Source organism: Marmota monax, unplaced genomic scaffold (genome assembly GCF_021218885.2).
Source record: "Marmota monax isolate L192 unplaced genomic scaffold, Marmota_monax_Labrador192_F-V1.1 WCK01_AAM20220418_F8-fsc00024, whole genome shotgun sequence".
In the NCBI taxonomy this organism is placed as follows: domain Eukaryota; kingdom Metazoa; phylum Chordata; class Mammalia; order Rodentia; family Sciuridae; genus Marmota; species Marmota monax.
The window spans coordinates 32062233-32081054 of NW_026695224.1; the positions used below are offsets into that span (position 1 = coordinate 32062233).

General features: G+C 46.2%; 1 protein-coding gene across 2 annotated transcripts in view; it reads left to right on the forward strand.

The window, feature by feature from the left end:
- Cdh13 (cadherin 13) overlaps window positions 1-18822 on the forward strand; it is an 873206-nt gene that overhangs the window by 338769 nt on the left and 515615 nt on the right. For both annotated transcript variants that reach the window (XM_046434914.2, XM_046434915.2), the window contains exon 3: window positions 2024-2232. In XM_046434914.2, coding sequence (XP_046290870.1) covers window positions 2024-2232 — 209 coding nt within the window. The remainder of the gene's footprint in view (window positions 1-2023; window positions 2233-18822) is intronic.

Below are 18822 nucleotides of genomic sequence, written 5' to 3' on the forward strand. Positions count from 1 at the left end.
TTCATCAAATATTTATATGGCTTTACAGTGACTGGGACCTATGTAGATGTCACCAAAAGATATAGAGCAGAAAGTCCCTAGTAGCAATGTTTTAAGTGACCCAAATTGGAACTCAGGTGCCCATTGATAGTAGAATAAGTAAGCCCTAACTGAGCCTGCACAGAGTGGATTGGGGTGTAGCGGTCCAGATACTACAGAGTGTTTGATGGTCAGGATGTGACTTGCGGCCTCACAGATGAATCTCACAAAATGTGATGTAGGATGAAAGCAGCCAAACACCCAGGGCATGCTGGGTAAAGCCACTTCAGTGACACACACACTCAGGTGAACCCAACCTGTGGACTCAGCCTCTGGGGAAGAGGGTGGAATTCTACCCATGAAGGGAGGGTAATATATTGTGTTGTGGAATGAGTGATGGGTCCTCGAGCACCCATGTTGTAAAAATTAACTGGGTCACACAGTCTGATTTATGCACTCTTCTGTATCTGTGTTAAACTTCAATTAAAGGTTTGCCAAATAAGTAAGCATCTTAGCAGAGAGCATGTAGCCCCCTGGCCTGTGGCTTTGCTTTTGCTTTAGTTGATTTCGGTTACTTGTGGTCAACCATGAGCTGAATTCAATGGGAAAAGGTGGGGGATTGGTCCACATAACTTTGTTCACAGTATGTTGATTTGCAGACTTTTTACATAACTTTTATGCCAGTGTATTGTTATAATTGTTCTATTTTATTATTTTTATTATTGTTAATCTCTCACTGTGCCTAATTTATAAATTAAACTTTATCCTAGGAAAAAACATAGTCTACTCAGGATTCGGTGCTATCCAGGGTGGGTTTCAGAGATACACTAAGGGTCTTGGAGTGTGTCCCCCTTAGATAAGGGGAACTATGGTCGTACGTTTCTATGCTGGGGGGAGTGAGTCTACTCCTCGGCTTACCTACCAGGGCCCCTGAGTCCACAGCAGAGGCAGACAGGCAGGCAGAACAGGTGGAGGCCCTAACAATGGAGTTGTGTGCTAGACACAGAAGCTCCCAGAGGGGAGCACAAGGGCCATCACACCAGTGCTGGCGGCAGGACTCCCGTGTCCCACGTGATTCATCCAGGAGCCACTCTCCTTCTGCCTTCCCACACGTGGCTGAGCCATAACTGCAGGCACTCAGCTCCTGTCTCCCTCCCCACCTCACCACCACCACCGCCGTTGTCCAGCCAGGATCACTAGCACACACCAGGCCCTGGCTTTCCCGGCCCCTCTGTCTGCCATGCTATAACCCAGATTCGTCACACTGTAATCTCAGGGTTTTCACAGGGCTCCCCATGTGCTCCTTGTGCACCTCAACCCTTGGGAAATACTGCTGTCCACTAGAACCAGAGCACACACGGGATCCTGACCTGAGACACACTAAAAATAGCCCAAGGCTGTCACGAAGCACCGCAACTTACTGGCTTTCCCCAGTTTGTCTTCAAGACACACCTGGTTTCACTTCCAGACTTTCTTTCTATTTCCCAACATCCCTGCTCCATTTCCAATTGGCCCCTCTCCAAGTGCTCCTGGTTACCTGGTTCTCATTCCTGAATCCATGCCTCGGGATAGTCTGGGATGCCCTCCGCCCTGTTGAGGACCTCCTATTTATCTTCAAGTTCCAGTTCAAACCTTGGCTCTGTGAAGGCGTCCGACATGCTCCCCAGGGCTCTGTGGTTCTGCCCAGCAACTAGTACGTACCAGAATTAGATCACCTCCCTAAATGTCACTCTTCCATATCTGACTGTTCACGCCACCCACTGCCCTCAAGGGCAGGGCCTGCCCTACATCCTGGCATCCTCAGGGCTTAGCACCAGCTCAGAACTGGGAGGCAATCAAGGGTGTGTTTTGACCGAGTAAAATCCATCAACACAGTCACAGTCACCCAGGCACAAGTGGCCTGCTGTGGGATGAAGGACTGTGGTGGGGACCGTCAAGGTGACCTGCACTTGATAGGTGAGAGGTAGCAACCTAACCATGCTTTTCTGTTATTTTCTATTCCCAGTGACCTTCAGCGACTGTAAAGGAAATGACAAGCTGCGCTATGAGGTGTCAAGCCCACACTTCAGGGTGAACAGCGATGGCAGCCTAGTTGCCCTGAGAAACATAACTGCAGTGGGCAGGACCCTGTTTGTGCACGCGCGGACTCCCCATGCTGAGGACATGGCAGAACTCATGATCATCGGCGGGAAGGACATCCAGGGGTCCTTGCAGGTAACCTTGGGTGCAAGAAGAGCATTGGGTTGTCTCTCTGTCTTATGTGCAAAATGGGTCTTTATGGTATTGGCTAAGGTTATTTTTGTTATTGTTGCTGCAAATGAGAGAAATTCAACTTAAAAAATGGTAGGGGAGGAGCAGTAGGAGTTTATTGATTCATGTAACTCACACATTTCAGGGATGTCTGTGTACTGGTGCTCAAATAATGGCAACAACTTTGGTTTGCATACATCTTGCTTTGCTGAGTCTGCTCTGAGAGGCTCACCTCTCCCTGCCTCCCAGGGTGGAGGTCTCTGCAGCTTGACCTCGTTCTCCCAGGCTGAAGCCACTTGAGAGAACATCTGCCTCTTCTTGATGATGGTAACAAAGCTTTGAATCTCATTGGCTCCCGTTAGGTCCTGAGTCCTTCCCCGCACTGACCTCTGTGTTCACTGGACTATGATGCTCTCATCCTCCATGTCAGGGTCACATGTCTTTTCTTGAACCCAGGGTGGGGTCAGCCCTACCCCCTAAACACATGGATAGGGAGTAAAGGAAGAGTAATCCCTCAAAGTAAAACAGAAGCTAGCTTCAGGGGAAGAGACATGGACATGGGGCAGGGAAGAGCGCAGTGTCCCACTGGAGTTGTGTAGCAAGGCCATTGCATATGGTGCGGCTCCCTCTTTTGCCACACACCAGCATCTGTTCCCATCAGATGCATGCGAATGCCGATCCTTACCATCCCCCACATGTGTATACAGCACATGAGTGCCGCACTGCCTCTTGGCCTCCCCGATTCTGACACTCAGAGGCTTTACGCTGCACACAAAGTCAACTCAGCTATGGCTTGGGAAGGACTCACCTATCCTCCTTCACCAGGAGCTCAGAGTCTCTGGCTTCTTGATTAAAGGATGTTTTGAAAACTACTCAACTAATGATGATAACAGTGTGGCCCGCGCTTGGCCTGCTTGGCCTTTTCTGTGCGACCCTGCATTTCCTCAGTCTTTCCGTGCCCGGGGTTCACTCATCCTTTCTTCATCTGCCACCCATGACCCTCCTTGTCTGTGATCTGGGGTCTGGTTCAGCAGTGGGGTGAGCATGGTCACACAGCTGGGGAGCAGAGATAGTACAACTGGCCACGTGGAGGTGGCCTTCGGGCAGTGCTGGCTCTGTTGAGTTTGAGAGAGTCTTATAAGTTCTTGGTCTGCAGACTGGAGGGTGCACAGGCTGGGATGGCACCTCAGCGGCCATTGGCCTGGGAGCTGCCCCACTCTTCAGCATGCTCATGCAGACATGGCTGATTACCTCCGGCGTGACCTGAGTGTCTTCCCAAAGCAGTGCTTCAGGAACCTACTATCGATTCAGCATTTAAAGACATTTCTATGGATGGGATAGGATCTATTTTCCATCCCAGAACTAGACACACTCAATAATTCCCCTTCCTACCTGTGAAACTGTAGTTAAGGGTAGGTCCCAGCCCAGCAATGAATCTACAGCGTCACTGATGTTTTAAAAGAAAATGGAATGTTGGTGATGGTGCAGACCAGCCACGAGGCCCATCAACACCACAGAGGCAAGATTTTCTCTTCCTTCCTCACTGCCATTTCCATGGCATCTCACTAACCTGTGACATAAATGACTTGGCAAATACATAAAGAAGCAGAATCACCACTATGTGCAGCAAAACGTGCTCCTCAGAAACATGAGGCAGAGAGAGACTCAGTCAGGGGCTCCCTAAGGGACCAGATGCGTCTCATTGGCAGATGTTCCTTGTGATTGGTGGCTCTTTATGTCCAGAGAAGACAAGGTCATAGTGTTTTTTCTTGAAAGAGGACAGAAGGATTCTGGGTACTTCCTAGGATAGCTCCCACTTGGTGGGCTGGGAGGCCGGGCTTCACAGGAAAGGGGCTTGACCAGGAAAGGCCGGCTCCTCGAGGCCCCGGAGGCATTTCACAGCAGCCGCTCATCCAATTCCCGGCTGGTTTTCATTCTCCTGCATCTCAACGCACCATCCACAGATCTTGGCTGCGATCATCTGCTTCCTATAAGCAGAGGCTGCCGCACCACTTGGCACGCCACGCTCAGCTCCGCCCTTGGTAATTCCATGAGGTGTGAACACTGGCCTTGTGAAGGTGCCCAGCTTTGTCTGTGCATAACAAGCCCCCAAAAAAAGAAAAAAAGAAAAACAGGAAAGGAAGACAAAATTGGTAGCGGATGAACCTCTCTGAGGAGAACACAGACGTGGATAGATCTGTAGTTGGTGATTTTTAAAGCCAGATTGTGTGTGGCCCAGGGGTCTAACAGGGTGGGAGTCAACTCATTGCTGGCTGGGGAGGGACAAGGAGTGTGCCTAGGGTTAGCTAAAGCAGGGAGGCAGGTGCCCACTGCTCTGTGCCTTGGGCAGGGTGGGTCATGGGAAGTGGGCAGTGCTGTGATCAGGGAGCAGTAATGGCTAGCTGTTGGCCACACCACAGTGAAGTCCAGCCCTGATGCTTATGGACACCTGTGACAGCTCAGCCTGCTGGGTTACTCTTTCAGCCCACAGAGAGGGGTGTTACTGGTGCCACTATCACCTGCATTCATGGGTGAGGAGACCCAGAGGCATGAGACTGTCTGACACTGGTCACAGCAGTAGGTGGCAGAGCCAGGGCTAACCCTAGCAGCATGGCTCAGGAGCCTCCTCTTGACACCAGTAGCAAGCAGGGCCTGAGACCCAGACTGGCAGATTATCAGAACCCATTCAGGGTCCTCTCCCCATGGTGGAAGGTGGCAGACCCTCCCTCTGAACTCTGGTCCCACTGGGCATGGCTCCTCTTGGCCCCTTGCGTCCCATTTCTGCTCAGGCCTCTGTGATGGGTGGGGCCACTGTGCACCCTGGGGACACTCCCTCCATACCCTCAGCCAGGAGCTCTGCAGTTGCAGAGGCAATCTGCCACCCTCTATCCCCCAAGGCTCATCCTGCCCACTGGTACTCACACAAGCCAGCATCTGGTGCCCCGGGGCCTGTCTCTCGATCAAGGGAGGCTGGAAGGAAAATGCTGAGTTAAAATCATGGAAACAGTTGGGCAGATCGTGGGGGTCTGGATTGACGTGACATGCAGCAGGAACTGTTATAAGGTCTTCCTTCCCTCCTCTATCCACCCATCCGTGAGTTTACTGCTCAACCCTCAGCACCCAACACAATTCTTGGTATACACTTGGTGCTCAGTAAACGTCTTCTGAACAAATGGAAGAGCAGGGCAGGATGAACACTCCTCCCTAACTTACTCTGCCTCTGCAGTACCAAACCACATTGCTTTCTTGGATTGGCCCGGCTTTCCCATCCCTTCACGCTGGCCGTGTCTGGACAGTGTCCCCTCCACCAGCAGCCAGCACCTCTCTGATCCCTCAGGACTGGCCAAGGTTTCCCTCCTTAGGGAACATCTCTTCTTCCACGCCCCCCTAGCCTGCCTGGCTCTCCCCTGTCACACACTGACCTGAGCAGTCTGCTTACCTATGCTTGTGCCCATCTCAGTCCCAGCCCTGAGCTTGGGGACCCTGCACCCATGCAGGAGACTAACAGGAGGGTCTGGTGCCAGAACCCTTGGGTGCATCCCGTGCTGCTCTTGCCTCAGCTCTGGCTTCCTGAGCTCCATACAATATGGGCTCACGTGGTACCAGCTGGTAGGGGTGCAAGGAGGACAGGAAGACTTAATACACACAGTGCCTCAGAACAGTGACCCGCATGTTTAAGTGCCATGCCGATGGCAATTATTCCTCATAACAGATTGTCAGAGGCAGAGCTACCGTGCGCATTCAGTGAACCCATGAGGCAGGGTGAGATGACCAGTCCTGCACCCACACCCACCAGGGCCTGACACCATCACTTCCACACCTGTGTGGGATTCCAGACAGCAGGTGACTGCACTGTGGCCACCTGTCCCTCAAATGCCTACTCCTGGATAAGGAAATCCTGTAGTTAGGGGTTCTGCATTTCTATGAGCCCAGGTAAAAAATACCAGCAGCTTTGACAGTATTTAAAAGATAACTAAGAGCAATTTACATTTCTTTCCTGGAAGTCAATACAGGGTAAAACATGACCCAAAAGGGAAAACTGGACTCTTAATCAGGTTGTTCAAAATAAATGCAACAATAATCACAGTATCTATTCGCTTTTTTTTTTTTTTTGGCATGTTAAGACTCCTTAAAAATAAAGAAAGTTCTGACAGATACTGAAAGGTAAACTTAAAGTCTGGTTCCTCTTCAGCTGTTCATCAATTTAAAACACACAATTTAAAAGGCAAAAATTTGGCTGCTAATCTAGTTTCAAGAGTCAGTTTGGAAATAGTTCCTAAAAAAAAATAAAATAAAATGAGCAACCAGAGAAAGGAACCACTTGAGGGAAATAGTTGATTTTATTTTAAACTTTCAAAATACAATTATGAAACAAGTCTTCAACTACCAGAAGTCCTTAGCAGTGGTGCTGGCTGGTGTGTGGTGTGCCCTGTGGGGGATCAGTGTTTGTTACTACTCCTTCCCAGAGCTCAAATTCCATTTGCGTAGACCTTTAGGGGGTCCTGGTTGGGAGACCCTGAAGCAATGGCTAAGCGCTCCCTTCTGCCAACACACATGCTGGAGAAACTTAGCCAGATTGCTCTGGACAATATTAAGGGGTACCTAGAATTACCACAAATTTTCATCAAATCACATGTTTACCAGCAATCAGCCATATGGTACTGCAAAGTCACCTAAATCCTTGTCACTTCTATAATTCAATTCCCTAGTTTTCCTGATCTCACATTCTAGACAAAAGTGTTTCTGCACATTTATTACTTGTGAGATAAGCTCCAATTTTTTTTTTCAATCCCAAGAGGACCATTTGCATCCTCTGTTTGTTTTGGCCATCATGCCATCAAACCTCCAAGACACCTGCCCCACCACACATAGGTGACCAGACTTCACTTCTTCAAAGCATCCCAGATGCTTCAAAAATGAGAGTCACCAGCTACAGTGAAATGAATCATCTTTCTCAAGACCTTATCACACTGATGTGGACTGACACAGAGTCTGTAGAGCTGGTCAATTATATCGATCTTGCTTACATGAAATATGTTTTACAAACATCCCAGTGGATGACCAATCTGTGCATTTACTGTGATCCTAAAGAAATGATGAGTAGAAACTTAATATGCACCGATTTAACAAATGCAATAACTTCAAAACCCTGTGAATTACCACTCTCCACAGCAAAAGCCTCCCCAGTTACTACCATGGAAAATTAGTATCAATTTAACTGTCACCCAAATTGGGAAAATTATTATAGGAATCCAAGAATTGGACCTTAAATAGGGCATTAGGCTGTTGTGTTTTGACACATGCCTAAACTGCTGTGTTTATGGCTCTTAGCTCCAGGGTACTCCTCAAACACAGATAAAAAGATATCCTCCGATTCATTAACTTAAATAGATAACAGAGTGCTTTGTGGGTCAGAATCTACGAAAACTATATTCCGAAGATTAATTTTAATTGAAATGCTTGGGGGAAACTAACTGATCCCATAGAAAATGTAGATAACTGAAATTGACTTCTTTTTGGCTTGTGAAAACTCAATTTCATTTTGCACAACATCAGAGTCCCACAGATATACTGTGAGTCACCGTTTATCATTTTAAGGTTTCTTATAGTCACATTGAAAAGAAACAGGGAAAATTAATTTCAATAATGTTTAATTTAACTCTGTATGCATATGCCTATCATATATGTATAGTATCATTCAACAAGTAATCAATATAAACGTTATTAATGGGGTTTTCTTTGAGGTGTCAGGGAGGGAACCCCAGGTCTCCCACATTAATGATGTATTATTTACGTTCTTCTCCATCAGCGGGTGGCAGGCCTGGGAGTTGAGATGGGCCTTCGGGTTGGCTGTCACCACTGCTATTTTGGTAACTGACATTTGCAGCTTCATTGGTGCTGTTATTATCCAGTGAAAACCTGAAAGGACATAAGAAAATTAAAAGGCAATTATGAATAAAAATGAGTCCATAGTCAAGCAAAACGCCCAAAGAAATTTCAGGTAGAAGGACAAGCCTTACGTTGTCATGGTTTCCTAATGTAATTCTTGGCCAGGGCAGGATCCTGGCTCATCCTCATGGTGCCAAGTCTGGGAAAATGCTTTACATTAATGTTTTATGAATTATAAGTTGCTATTTTAGTTCCGTGTGCATCGTCTGATTTACTCCTCACACCAGTGCCTGGAAGTAGCGAGGTTTTTCTGCCCTCTAAGCCGGGAAACTGAGACCCATAGACACAGGTCTTAGGTCATGGAGCTGGTCATGGAGCAGTCCCGCTCTGCAAGTCCTCCGTGCTCTCCGACAGCAATGGGGCTTCTCAAGTGCATGGAATGGAGTCCATCAGAGGGAAGACAGGACACAGTCATGAGAGCCAACGCACTTTCCAGGCTCTCATGCCTCCACTCCTAGAGTTTACTGTGACCATACACCAAATGCCAGTGGATTCTGAACGCAAATACGGGGAAGGCAACATCTGGGACTCTAGGAGCGATTCCTGTGGAGACACTTGGTCACTGCAAGTTTGCAGTAAGCGGGATTGCTCTGATTACAGAGGAAATGACATAGAGAAACCTCAGAGGACTTAGAAATCAGATTTATCACAACACTGAGCCTTGCTTCTGAGAAAACCTTAGGTAGGTGGGCAGGCCATGTTGCCATTTTGCCTTAACAAAAGTTTCTCTAGGAATAAAACCTTTGGAAATAGAATCTTATGGAAAAAGTACAAGGTGTCCACATGGAGCCCCGAAGTCCATGCAGAGTCTGACCTTCATTTCCGAGGGGAGCAGCTCTGATGATGGGGGACCACAGTCTCCTCACAGACCACGGATGGTCCCTAGTTGGTTCCTCTGTCTCAATACTCAAAATTCAGGTAGAAAAAAAAAAAAAAAGGCGGGGGGTGGGGTGGGGAGAATGTGTCATTTTTCTCAGTCCTTCTCAAATCAGCACTTGGGACAATCAGATTATGTGACCTCAGCCAAATTTTTAAGGCAGAAGCCTAGGCATGTGTGCAAAGTTAGGACAGAAAAGCATCATGGTTCTGATGCACCATCTCCCCCATTGCCTAAATGAGAAAGAAACTGTAGGTACCTGCAGACACCTCCCCACCCCCCGCCCCAGGCTAGACTCTAGGTGCTGTTTGATCCTGGACTCAATCATTTGTTCAGGAAGAATCAGTTCTTTTCTCAAGCCATCACCTGGACAGACAGGGAGCACCTTCATCCTACCCAGGGCCTGATTTTATTATAGTTTATTTGTTCTTTTTTTTTTCCTGGGTCCTGTTAAAGAAATGGAGACCTCATTCCCTCTGGTCCATAACCTTGGGGTGAGGGTGGGGGTGCTACATTTAAAAAAAAATGTGTTCACATCCCCTTAGGGCCATAGCAGGGGCTGATACTGACATTTGCTGAATTGTGTCTGTCTGTCTTTATGATCTCAAAAGCAGCCACAATCAAATAGTAAATACTATGTGTATGAGGCCATCAAAGCATAAGACAGTTGTTTATTTATTTTTTTTTAGCAGAAAACAAATTTGTTAAAACCTTCTTTTATTCCTATCATTGTAAAAAGATCAGTTCTCAGGAAAAAAAAAAACAACAACAACAAAAACAAAAATAAAAAAACACTTTGAGTAACCCTCCCAGGCATTTTCAGGATTCTGCACATTGGTGGACCCTCACAGGGAAACAATTGCAAGTGCACCATGATGGTCTCCTAAGGGTCTTGGCGATTCGGGTCTCTGAGCACTGAGAACAGAGCCAGGTGGAGGGCCTCCCCTAGGGGCTGGCATAACTATACATGTTCCAGGGCTGCTCATGCCAAAGGGGCTCAGAAGGCTTGGCACTATTTTCCAAGCAACCATTCCAACACATCCTTCCAACCGGCATCCCCAGCCGGACGAGCTCATTGCTCTGACCTGCCTGGCCCCAGCCACTGCCCTCAGCCTTGTGGCCTGAACACGAGAGTGTGGGGCCTTTTCTGCTGCCCACAGAAAAGATGGGACCCAAGGTCCCAGACGGCTTCTCCTCTCCAGTGGACCACACAGCTCCCCTGCCTCCTAGGTTCTATGGTAATCAGATGGATCCTTCAACTGCCCATCTCTGGCAGCAAATCCTCTTGACAAGAAGTGCCCTTTTGTCAACCAAATCCATCTTCACGTCTGGAGAATTGGACTTCTGTGGACGGCAATTTTTCACGATTTATTTCCTTTGAAGACACAGAGCTATAAACAATGCCAGTTCTCCAAGAGACCGAGAGGTGGCTGCGGAACTGTAAGCAGGCTTTTCTGAGGCCCACCTGCCCATTCTTCTTGCTCCAGAGGCCCCTGAACCCTGCTGCTTTTCACACCTCTGCCATAAAAGGTATGACAGCAAATCAGGATCCATTATTTTCCTCCTGTGTTGTCTGTTCTCCTAAGCTCTGCTTAACATAGACAATTGAGATGTGGCTGAATTTTTGCTCCAAGTCCCTTAATTCAATCTGACCCTTGTTAGCAAAGCCACGCCCCTGACAGAATGACTGGTCTCATTTCCCTAATTATCTGGGATTTTCTCTTTCGTTCAGGCCTTTGGATAATATTTTTTCTAAAGAAGGGAGAAGAAAGTAAGTAATGAGACCCAGAAATTGAGTCAAAGAAAAAGTAATGCAAAAAAAAAAAAATTAATCTAGATTTTTTTCTAAATTCTACATAAATGTCACAAGTTTGGTATTAGTTTATTTGATAAAGTAAAATTACATGCTCCAGAGGGCACTCAACTGACTTATTCATTGTTATAAATCTAGCACTTAACACAATATCTGGCACTGAATAAATAACTTATTTAATGCCTTAACAAATGCCACAGATGGAATGAATATTGATGTTCATAATGCAGATCATAGCCAACATTTATTTAGCTCAAGCTCTATGCCAGAGACCACTCTACGGACTTATAGTAAGTCATTTAATCTTTACAGCAACTCTACAAAATAGATAGCGTTATCTCCATTTTACAAAAGGAGAGAGGTGAGGCACCCAAGGTCACTGGGCTGAATACGTTAGAGCCCTGCTTCCTAATCAGACTCTTCAAAAAGCATTTAATAAGACATCTTATCCTTGTCAAAATAGAGAAATATGAGCTGCATACTCTCACCGTAGTGTAGGCTTAGATTGGCTGAATAGCTGAAGCTAGAAGGTGCACAGTCATCCATCAGCCTGAGCGGCTTCCGCCTGCAGGCCCTGGCCCATGGAATTGCTTCCTCCCAGGGCTGGGGACCTGGATGTGAAGACACGCAGGAGAGTTGGAGGTTTTGATGGCTCTGGGGTCCTTGTGGGATAGCCTCAAGATTCAAGAATTTTGGTGTCTACAAGGGGAGACTGAAGTCAAGAAGGCATGAGGGTGGGCCAGGTGGGGAGCAGCTGCTGGGGACCGGAGGGTGTGGGAAGCTCCCCTACTGAGGATCACAGTCGCCGAACTGGGCCAGCTGCCTCCTGCAGGTCCCTGTCCTTCTCTCCATTCTGCCTTTCGTCCTTCACTTACTGCTTATCACCTTGAGCGCCGCCAAGACTCTGCCCTGGGCCTGAAGGAAGAAGCCTGGCCCCGCTGCCCACGGGTGTCCATAGCAGGCTCTCCAACTCTCTGGGCTGAGCAAGGGACACCACTCCTCTTGAGCTTCTCGGTTCCCTTCTCCCACACTGCCGCCTTCCCTCCCCCTCTGAGGAAGACCCCTCTCTCCCCTTCATCCCTGGAGCCCACTCCTTTGAGCCTCTTCTCTTTAATGCAGCTTTCGTCCTCTCCTCCTCTCGGAATCCCCCGGTGGCCTGCACAAGCCCCCAGTTGGCCTGATGCTAAAGCAGACTCCCCGGAGCCACGTCACCTCACCGTCCTTCAGTCTTCTGGAAAGGGGACTTCACCCCTCAGCTCTGCTTCATTGCTCGCTCCACCCTCAACGCTCCTAGACCAGTTCCTGCCCTCAACATTTTGCTGAAAATGTTCTTTCAAAACTCATGGAAAAGAGCAAACACGAAACACCAAGAAGCCGAATTCCAGCTCCCGGAACTGAGCCCGCGGGGACTGCTTCTTGGAGCTTACACTTATAGGAGCTTACACCGAGCACAGAGCGGCCGAGTTCCGGCTCCCGGAACCGTCCCGGAACCGCCCTGGCTCAGGGCTGCGGAGCCCGCGGAGGCTGCTTCTTGGACCCTGCTACTATCAGAGCATACACCAAGCACTAAGCGGCCGAATTCCGGCTCCCGGAACTGAGCCCGCGGGGGCTGCTTCTTGGAGCCTACACTTATAGGAGCTTACACCGAGCACGGAGCGGCCGAGTTCCGGCTCCCGGAACTTCCCTGGACCGGGGCTAGGAGCCCGCGGAAACTGTGTCTCGGTCCGGGTCCTGCTGAGGGCAGGTCAGGACTCACCCATTGCTTGGGTTGCCTGGCAAGGGGAACGAAATGCTGCCATTCGCATAGGATACCAACATGGCAGAGATCTGATGTCAGCAGAAAGCGGTGGAGGAGAGATCTTCATCAATACCAGCGGCGACATAAGCAGTTGGTCTCCTGGTAAGGGGGGTGAGGCTCAGTCACCCGAGTCTCCTCAATTTGTCCTCGAGCCAGAGGGAAGGAGCCGGGCCGCCGCCAGCCCCCGGAGCAGGCCCAGCGGCTCGCCAGCGTGGTGACCGCGTGACCCCAATTGGAGAGGGGGCGGAGCGGAGCAGCCACCCACACCCGCCAGGTGGGCAGACCCACGACCCAGTAGTACATGGGCGTGGTAGGAGGGGCAGGGCAGAGCCGCCCTTCGCGCTTGCAAGGTAAACAGACCTGTGACAGCCTGGCGGGTCAGGCCCAGTGGCCTGCCAGTGTGGTACACACGTCACCCCAACTCGAGTAGGGGCAGAGCAGATCCTTATCCCACGCCCGGATCAGGCCCTGCCGGTGTGGTGGTCACGTGACCCCAATTGGAGTGGGGGTGGAGCGGAACCGCCACCCGTGCCCGCAGGGTGAGCAGACCAGTGATCAACCTGCAGATCAGGCCCAGGGGTCCACAGGCGTGGTAGGAGGGGCAGGGCAGATCCCCCGCCCGTGCCTTCAAGGTAGGCAGACCTACAACAGACCGGCGGATCAGGCCCAGGAGCCTGCCGGCGGGGTACAAACACCACCCTAATTGGAGTAGTGACAGAGCAGAGTCGCCTCCCTTGCCAGGAACCGACCCAGCATCCTGCAGGCGGGGTAGTCACGACACCCCAATTGGAGTAGGGGCAAAGCAGAGCCTCCACCCGTGCCCGAAAGGTGGGCAGATCTGCGACCGACCAGCGGGACAGGCCCAGTGGCCTGCTGGTACGACAGACACGTCACCCCAATTGGAGTAGGGGCAGAACAGAGCCGCCACCAGCTCCCAGAACAGGCCCAGTGACCTGCCGGCGTGGTAGCCACGACACCCCAATTGGAATAAGGAGAGAGCAGAGCCGCCGCCCGCACCTGCAGGAAAGATACGCAAGCAGTATGAAAAGACAAGGAAAGAAAGGACCACAAGCAATGCAGGTCAACGCAACTTTAGAAGAGGTAACAGCTGCAGCAGATGGAATGTCAGATAAAGAATTCAGGATATACATGCTTCAGATGATCTGGAGTATCAAGGAAGACATTAAACAGCAAAATCAGACAATGAAAGATCACTTCGACAACGAATTACGCAAACAAATCCAGGAAGCAAAGGATCAACTATACAGGGAGATAGAGGTTATAAAAAACAAGCAATCAGAAATCCTAGAAATGCAGGAAGCAATAAACCAACTTAAAAACTCAATGGAGAATACTACCAACAGAGTAGAACACTTAGAAGATAGAACATCAGACAATGAAGACAAAGTATTTCAACTGGAAAAGAACATAGACAGCTCAGCAAGACTGTTAAGAAACCATGAGCAGAACATCCAAGAAATATGGGATAACATTAAGAGACCAAACTTAAGAGTCATTGGGATACAGGAAGGTACAGAGCTCCAAACCAAAGGAATGAGCAGGCTATTCAATGAAATAATACAAGAAAACTTCCCAGACTTGAAGAATGAGACAGAATCCCAAATCCTAGAAGCCTACAGGACGCCGAATATGCAAAATCATAAGAGATCCACACCTAGACACATTATAATGAAGATGCCCAACATACAGAATAAGGAGAGAATTTTAAAAGCTACAAGAGAAAGGAAGCAGATTACATTTAGGGGCAAGCCAATCAGGATAACAGCTGATCTTTCAACACAGACTCTGAAAGCTAGAAGATCCTGGAATAACATATTTCAAACACTGAAAGATAATGGGTTCCAACCAAGAATTGTGTATCCAGCGAAATTAAGCTTCAGGATGGAGAATGAAATTAAAACCTTCCACGATAAACAAAAGTTTAAAGAATTCGCAGCTAGAAAACCATCTCTTCAAAACATCCTAGCCAAAGTATTACAGGAAGAGGAAATGGAAAATAACAATGAAAACCAACAGTGGGAGGTAGGACAGTAAAGGGGGGGGGGAAACAATCAAAGAGGAAAACAAACAATGTTTAGTAACAGAAATAAACAAATATGGCTGGAAGAACAACCCATATCTCAATAATAACCCTAAATGTTAATGGCTTAAACTCACCAATTAAGAGACACAGGCTAGTAGAATGGATCACAAAACAAGACCCAACAATATGCTGCCTACAGGAGACTCATTTGATAGGAAAAGACATACATAGGCTGAAGGTGAAAGGTTGGGAAAAATCATATCACTCATATGGACTTCGGAAACAAGCAGGCGTGTCCATACTCATATCAAATAAAATAGATTTCAAGCCAAAGTTAATCAAAAGAGATAAAGAGGGACACTACATACTGCTTAAGGGAACCATACACCAACAAGACATAACAATCATAAATATTTATGCCCCAAACAATGGTGCAGCTATGTTCGTCAAACAAACTCTTCTCAAGTTCAAGAGTCTAATAGACCACCACACCATAATCATGGGAGACTTCAACACACCTCTCTCGCCACTGGACAGATCTTCCAAACAAAAGTTGAATAAGGAAACTATAGAACTCAATAACACTATTAATAACCTAGACCTAATTGACATATATAGAGTATACCACCCAACATCAAGCAGTTACACTTTTTTCTCAGCAGCACATGGATCCTTCTCAAAAATAGATCATATATTATGTCACAGGGCAACTCTTAGACAATATAAAGGAGTAGAGATATTACCATGCATCTTATCTGATCATAATGGAATGAAACTGAAAATCAACGATAAAAGAAGGAAGGAAAAAGCATACATCAATTGGAGAATGAACAATAGGTTACTGAATGATCAATGGGTTATAGAAGACATCAAGGAGGAAATTAAAAAATTCTTAGAGATAAATGAAAACACAGACACAACATATCGGAATCTATGGGACACATTGAAAGCAGTTCTAAGAGGAAAATTCATTGCTTGGAGTTCATTCCTTAAAAAAAGAAAAAACCAACAAATAAATGATCTCATACTTCATCTCAAAATCCTTGAAAAAGAAGAGCAAAACAACAGCAAAAGAAGTAGAAGGCAAGAAATAATTAAAATCAGAGCTGAAATTAATGAAATCGAAACAAAAGAAACAATTGAAAAAATTGACAAAACTAAAAGTTGGTTCTTTGAAAAAATAAACAAAATCGACAGACCCTTAGCGATGCTAGTGAAGAGAAGAAGAGAGAGAACTCAAATTACTAGCATACGGGATGAAAAAGGCAATATCACAACAGACACTTCAGAAATACAGAAGATAATCAAAAACTATTTTGAATCCTTATACTCCAATAAATTAGAAGATAGTGAAGGCATAGATAAATTTCTTAAGTCATATGATCTGCCCAGATTGAGTCAGGAGGATATAGAAAACCTAAACAGACCAATATCAATTGAGGAGATAGAAGAAACCATAAAAAGACTACCAACTAAGAAAAGCCCAGGTCCCGATGGGTATACAGCAGAATTTTACAAAACCTTTAAAGAAGAACTAATACCAATACTTTTCAAGCTACTTCAGGAAATAGAAAAGGAGGGAGAACTTCCAAATTCATTCTATGAGGCCAACATCACCCTGATACCTAAACCAGACAAAGACACTTCAAAGAAAGAAAACTACAGACCAATATCTCTAATGAACCTAGATGCAAAAATCCTCAATAAAATTCTGGCGAATCGGATACAAAAACATATAAAAAAATTGTACACCATGATCAAGTAGGATTCATCCCTGGGATGCAAGGCTGGTTCAATATACGGAAATCAATAAATGTTATTCACCACATCAATAGACTTAAAAATAAGAACCATATGATCATCTCGATAGATGCGGAAAAAGCATTTGACAAAGTACAGCATCCCTTTTTGTTCAAAACTCTAGAAAAACTAGGGATAACAGGAACATACCTCAATATTGTAAAAGCAATCTATGCTAAGCCTCAGGCTAGCATTATTCTGAATGGAGAAAAACTGAAGGCATTCCCTCTAAAATCTGGAACAAGACAGGGATGCCCTCTCTCTCCACTTCTCTTCAACATAGTTCTCGAAACACTGGCCAGAGCAATTAGACAGACGAAAGAAATTAAAGGCATAAAAATAGGAAAAGAAGAAATTAAATTATCACTATTTGCAGATGATATGATTCTATATCTAGCAGACCCAAAAGGCTCTACAAAGAAACTATTAGAGCTAATAAATGAATTCAGCAAAGTGGCAGGATTTAAAATCAACACGCATAAATCAAAGGCATTCCTGTATATCAGTGACAAATCCTCTGAAATGGAAATGAGGACAACCACTCCATTCAAAATATCTTCAAAAAAAATAAAATACTTGGGAATCAACCTAACAAAAGAGGTGAAAGACTTATACAATGAAAACTACAGAACCCTAAAGAGAGAAATAGAAGAAGATCTTAGAGGATGGAAAAATATACCCTGTTCATGGATAGGCAGAACTAACATCATCAAAATGGCGATATTACCAAAAGTTCTCTATAGGTTTAATGCAATGCCAATCAAAATCCCAATGGCATTTCTTGTAGAAATAGAGAAAGCAATCATGAAATTCATATGGAAAAATAAAAGACCCAGAATAGCAAAAACAATGCTAAGCAAGAAGTGTGAATCAGGCGGTATAGCGATACCAGACTTCAAACTATACTACAGAGCAATAGTAACAAAAACAGCATGGTACTGGTACCAAAACAGGCGTGTGGACCAATGGTACAGAATAGAGGACACAGAAACCAATCCACAAAACTACAACTATCTTATATTTGATAAAGGGGCTAAAAGCATGCAATGGAGGAAGGATAGCATCTTCAACAAATGGTGCTGGGAAAACTGGAAATCCATATGCAACAAAATGAAACTGAATCCCTTTCTCTCGCCATGCACAAAAGTGAATTCAAAATGGATCAAGGAACTTGATATCAAATCAGAGACGCGCCGTCTGATAGAAGAAAAAGTTGGCTACGATCTACAGTCGGTGGGGTCGGGCTCCAAATTCCTCAATAGGACACCCATAGCACAAAAGTTAATAACTAGAATCAACAAATGGGACTTACTCAAACTAAGAAGTTTTTTCTCAGCAAAAGAAACAATAAGAGAGGTAAATAGGGAGCCTACATCCTGGGAACAAATCTTTACTCCTCACACTTCAGATAGAGCCCTAATATCCAGAGTATACAAAGAACTCAAAAAATTAGACAATAAGAGAACAAACAACCCAATCAACAAATGGGCCAAGGACCTGAACAGACACTTCACAGAGGAGGACATACAGTCAATCAACAAGTACATGAAAAAATGCTCAACATCTCTAGCTGTCAGAGAAATGCAAATCAAAACCACCCTAAGATACCATCTCACTCCAGTAAGATTGGCAGCCATTAGGAAGTCAAACAACAACAAGTGCTGGCGAGGATGTGGGGAAAAGGGTACACTTGTACATTGCTGGTGGGACTGCAGATTGGTGCAGCCAATTTGGAAAGCAGTATGGAGATTTCTTGGAAAGCTGGGAATGGAGCCACCATTTGACCCAGCTATTCCCCTTCTTGGTCTATTCCCTAAAGACCTAAAAAGAGCATGCTACAGGGACACTGCTACATCGATGTTCATAGCAGCACAGTTCACAATAGCAAGACTGTGGAACCAACCTAGATGCCCTTCAATAGACGAATGGATAAAAAAAATGTGGCATTTATACACAATGGAGTATTACTCTGCATTAAAAAATGATAAAATCATAGAATTTACAGGGAAATGGATGGCATTAGAGCAGATTATGCTAAGTGAAGCTAGCCAATCCCTAAAAAACAAATGCCAAATGTCTTCTTTGATATAAGGAAAGTAACTAAGAACAGAGTAGGGACGAAGAACAGGAGAAGAAGATTAACATTTAACAGGGATGAGAGGTGGGAGGGAAAGGGAGAGAGAAGGTAAATTGCACGGTAATGGAAGGAGACCCTCAGGGTTATACAGTGGAGGGGGTAGAGAGAGAGGAGGGGAGGGGAGGGGAGAGGTGGG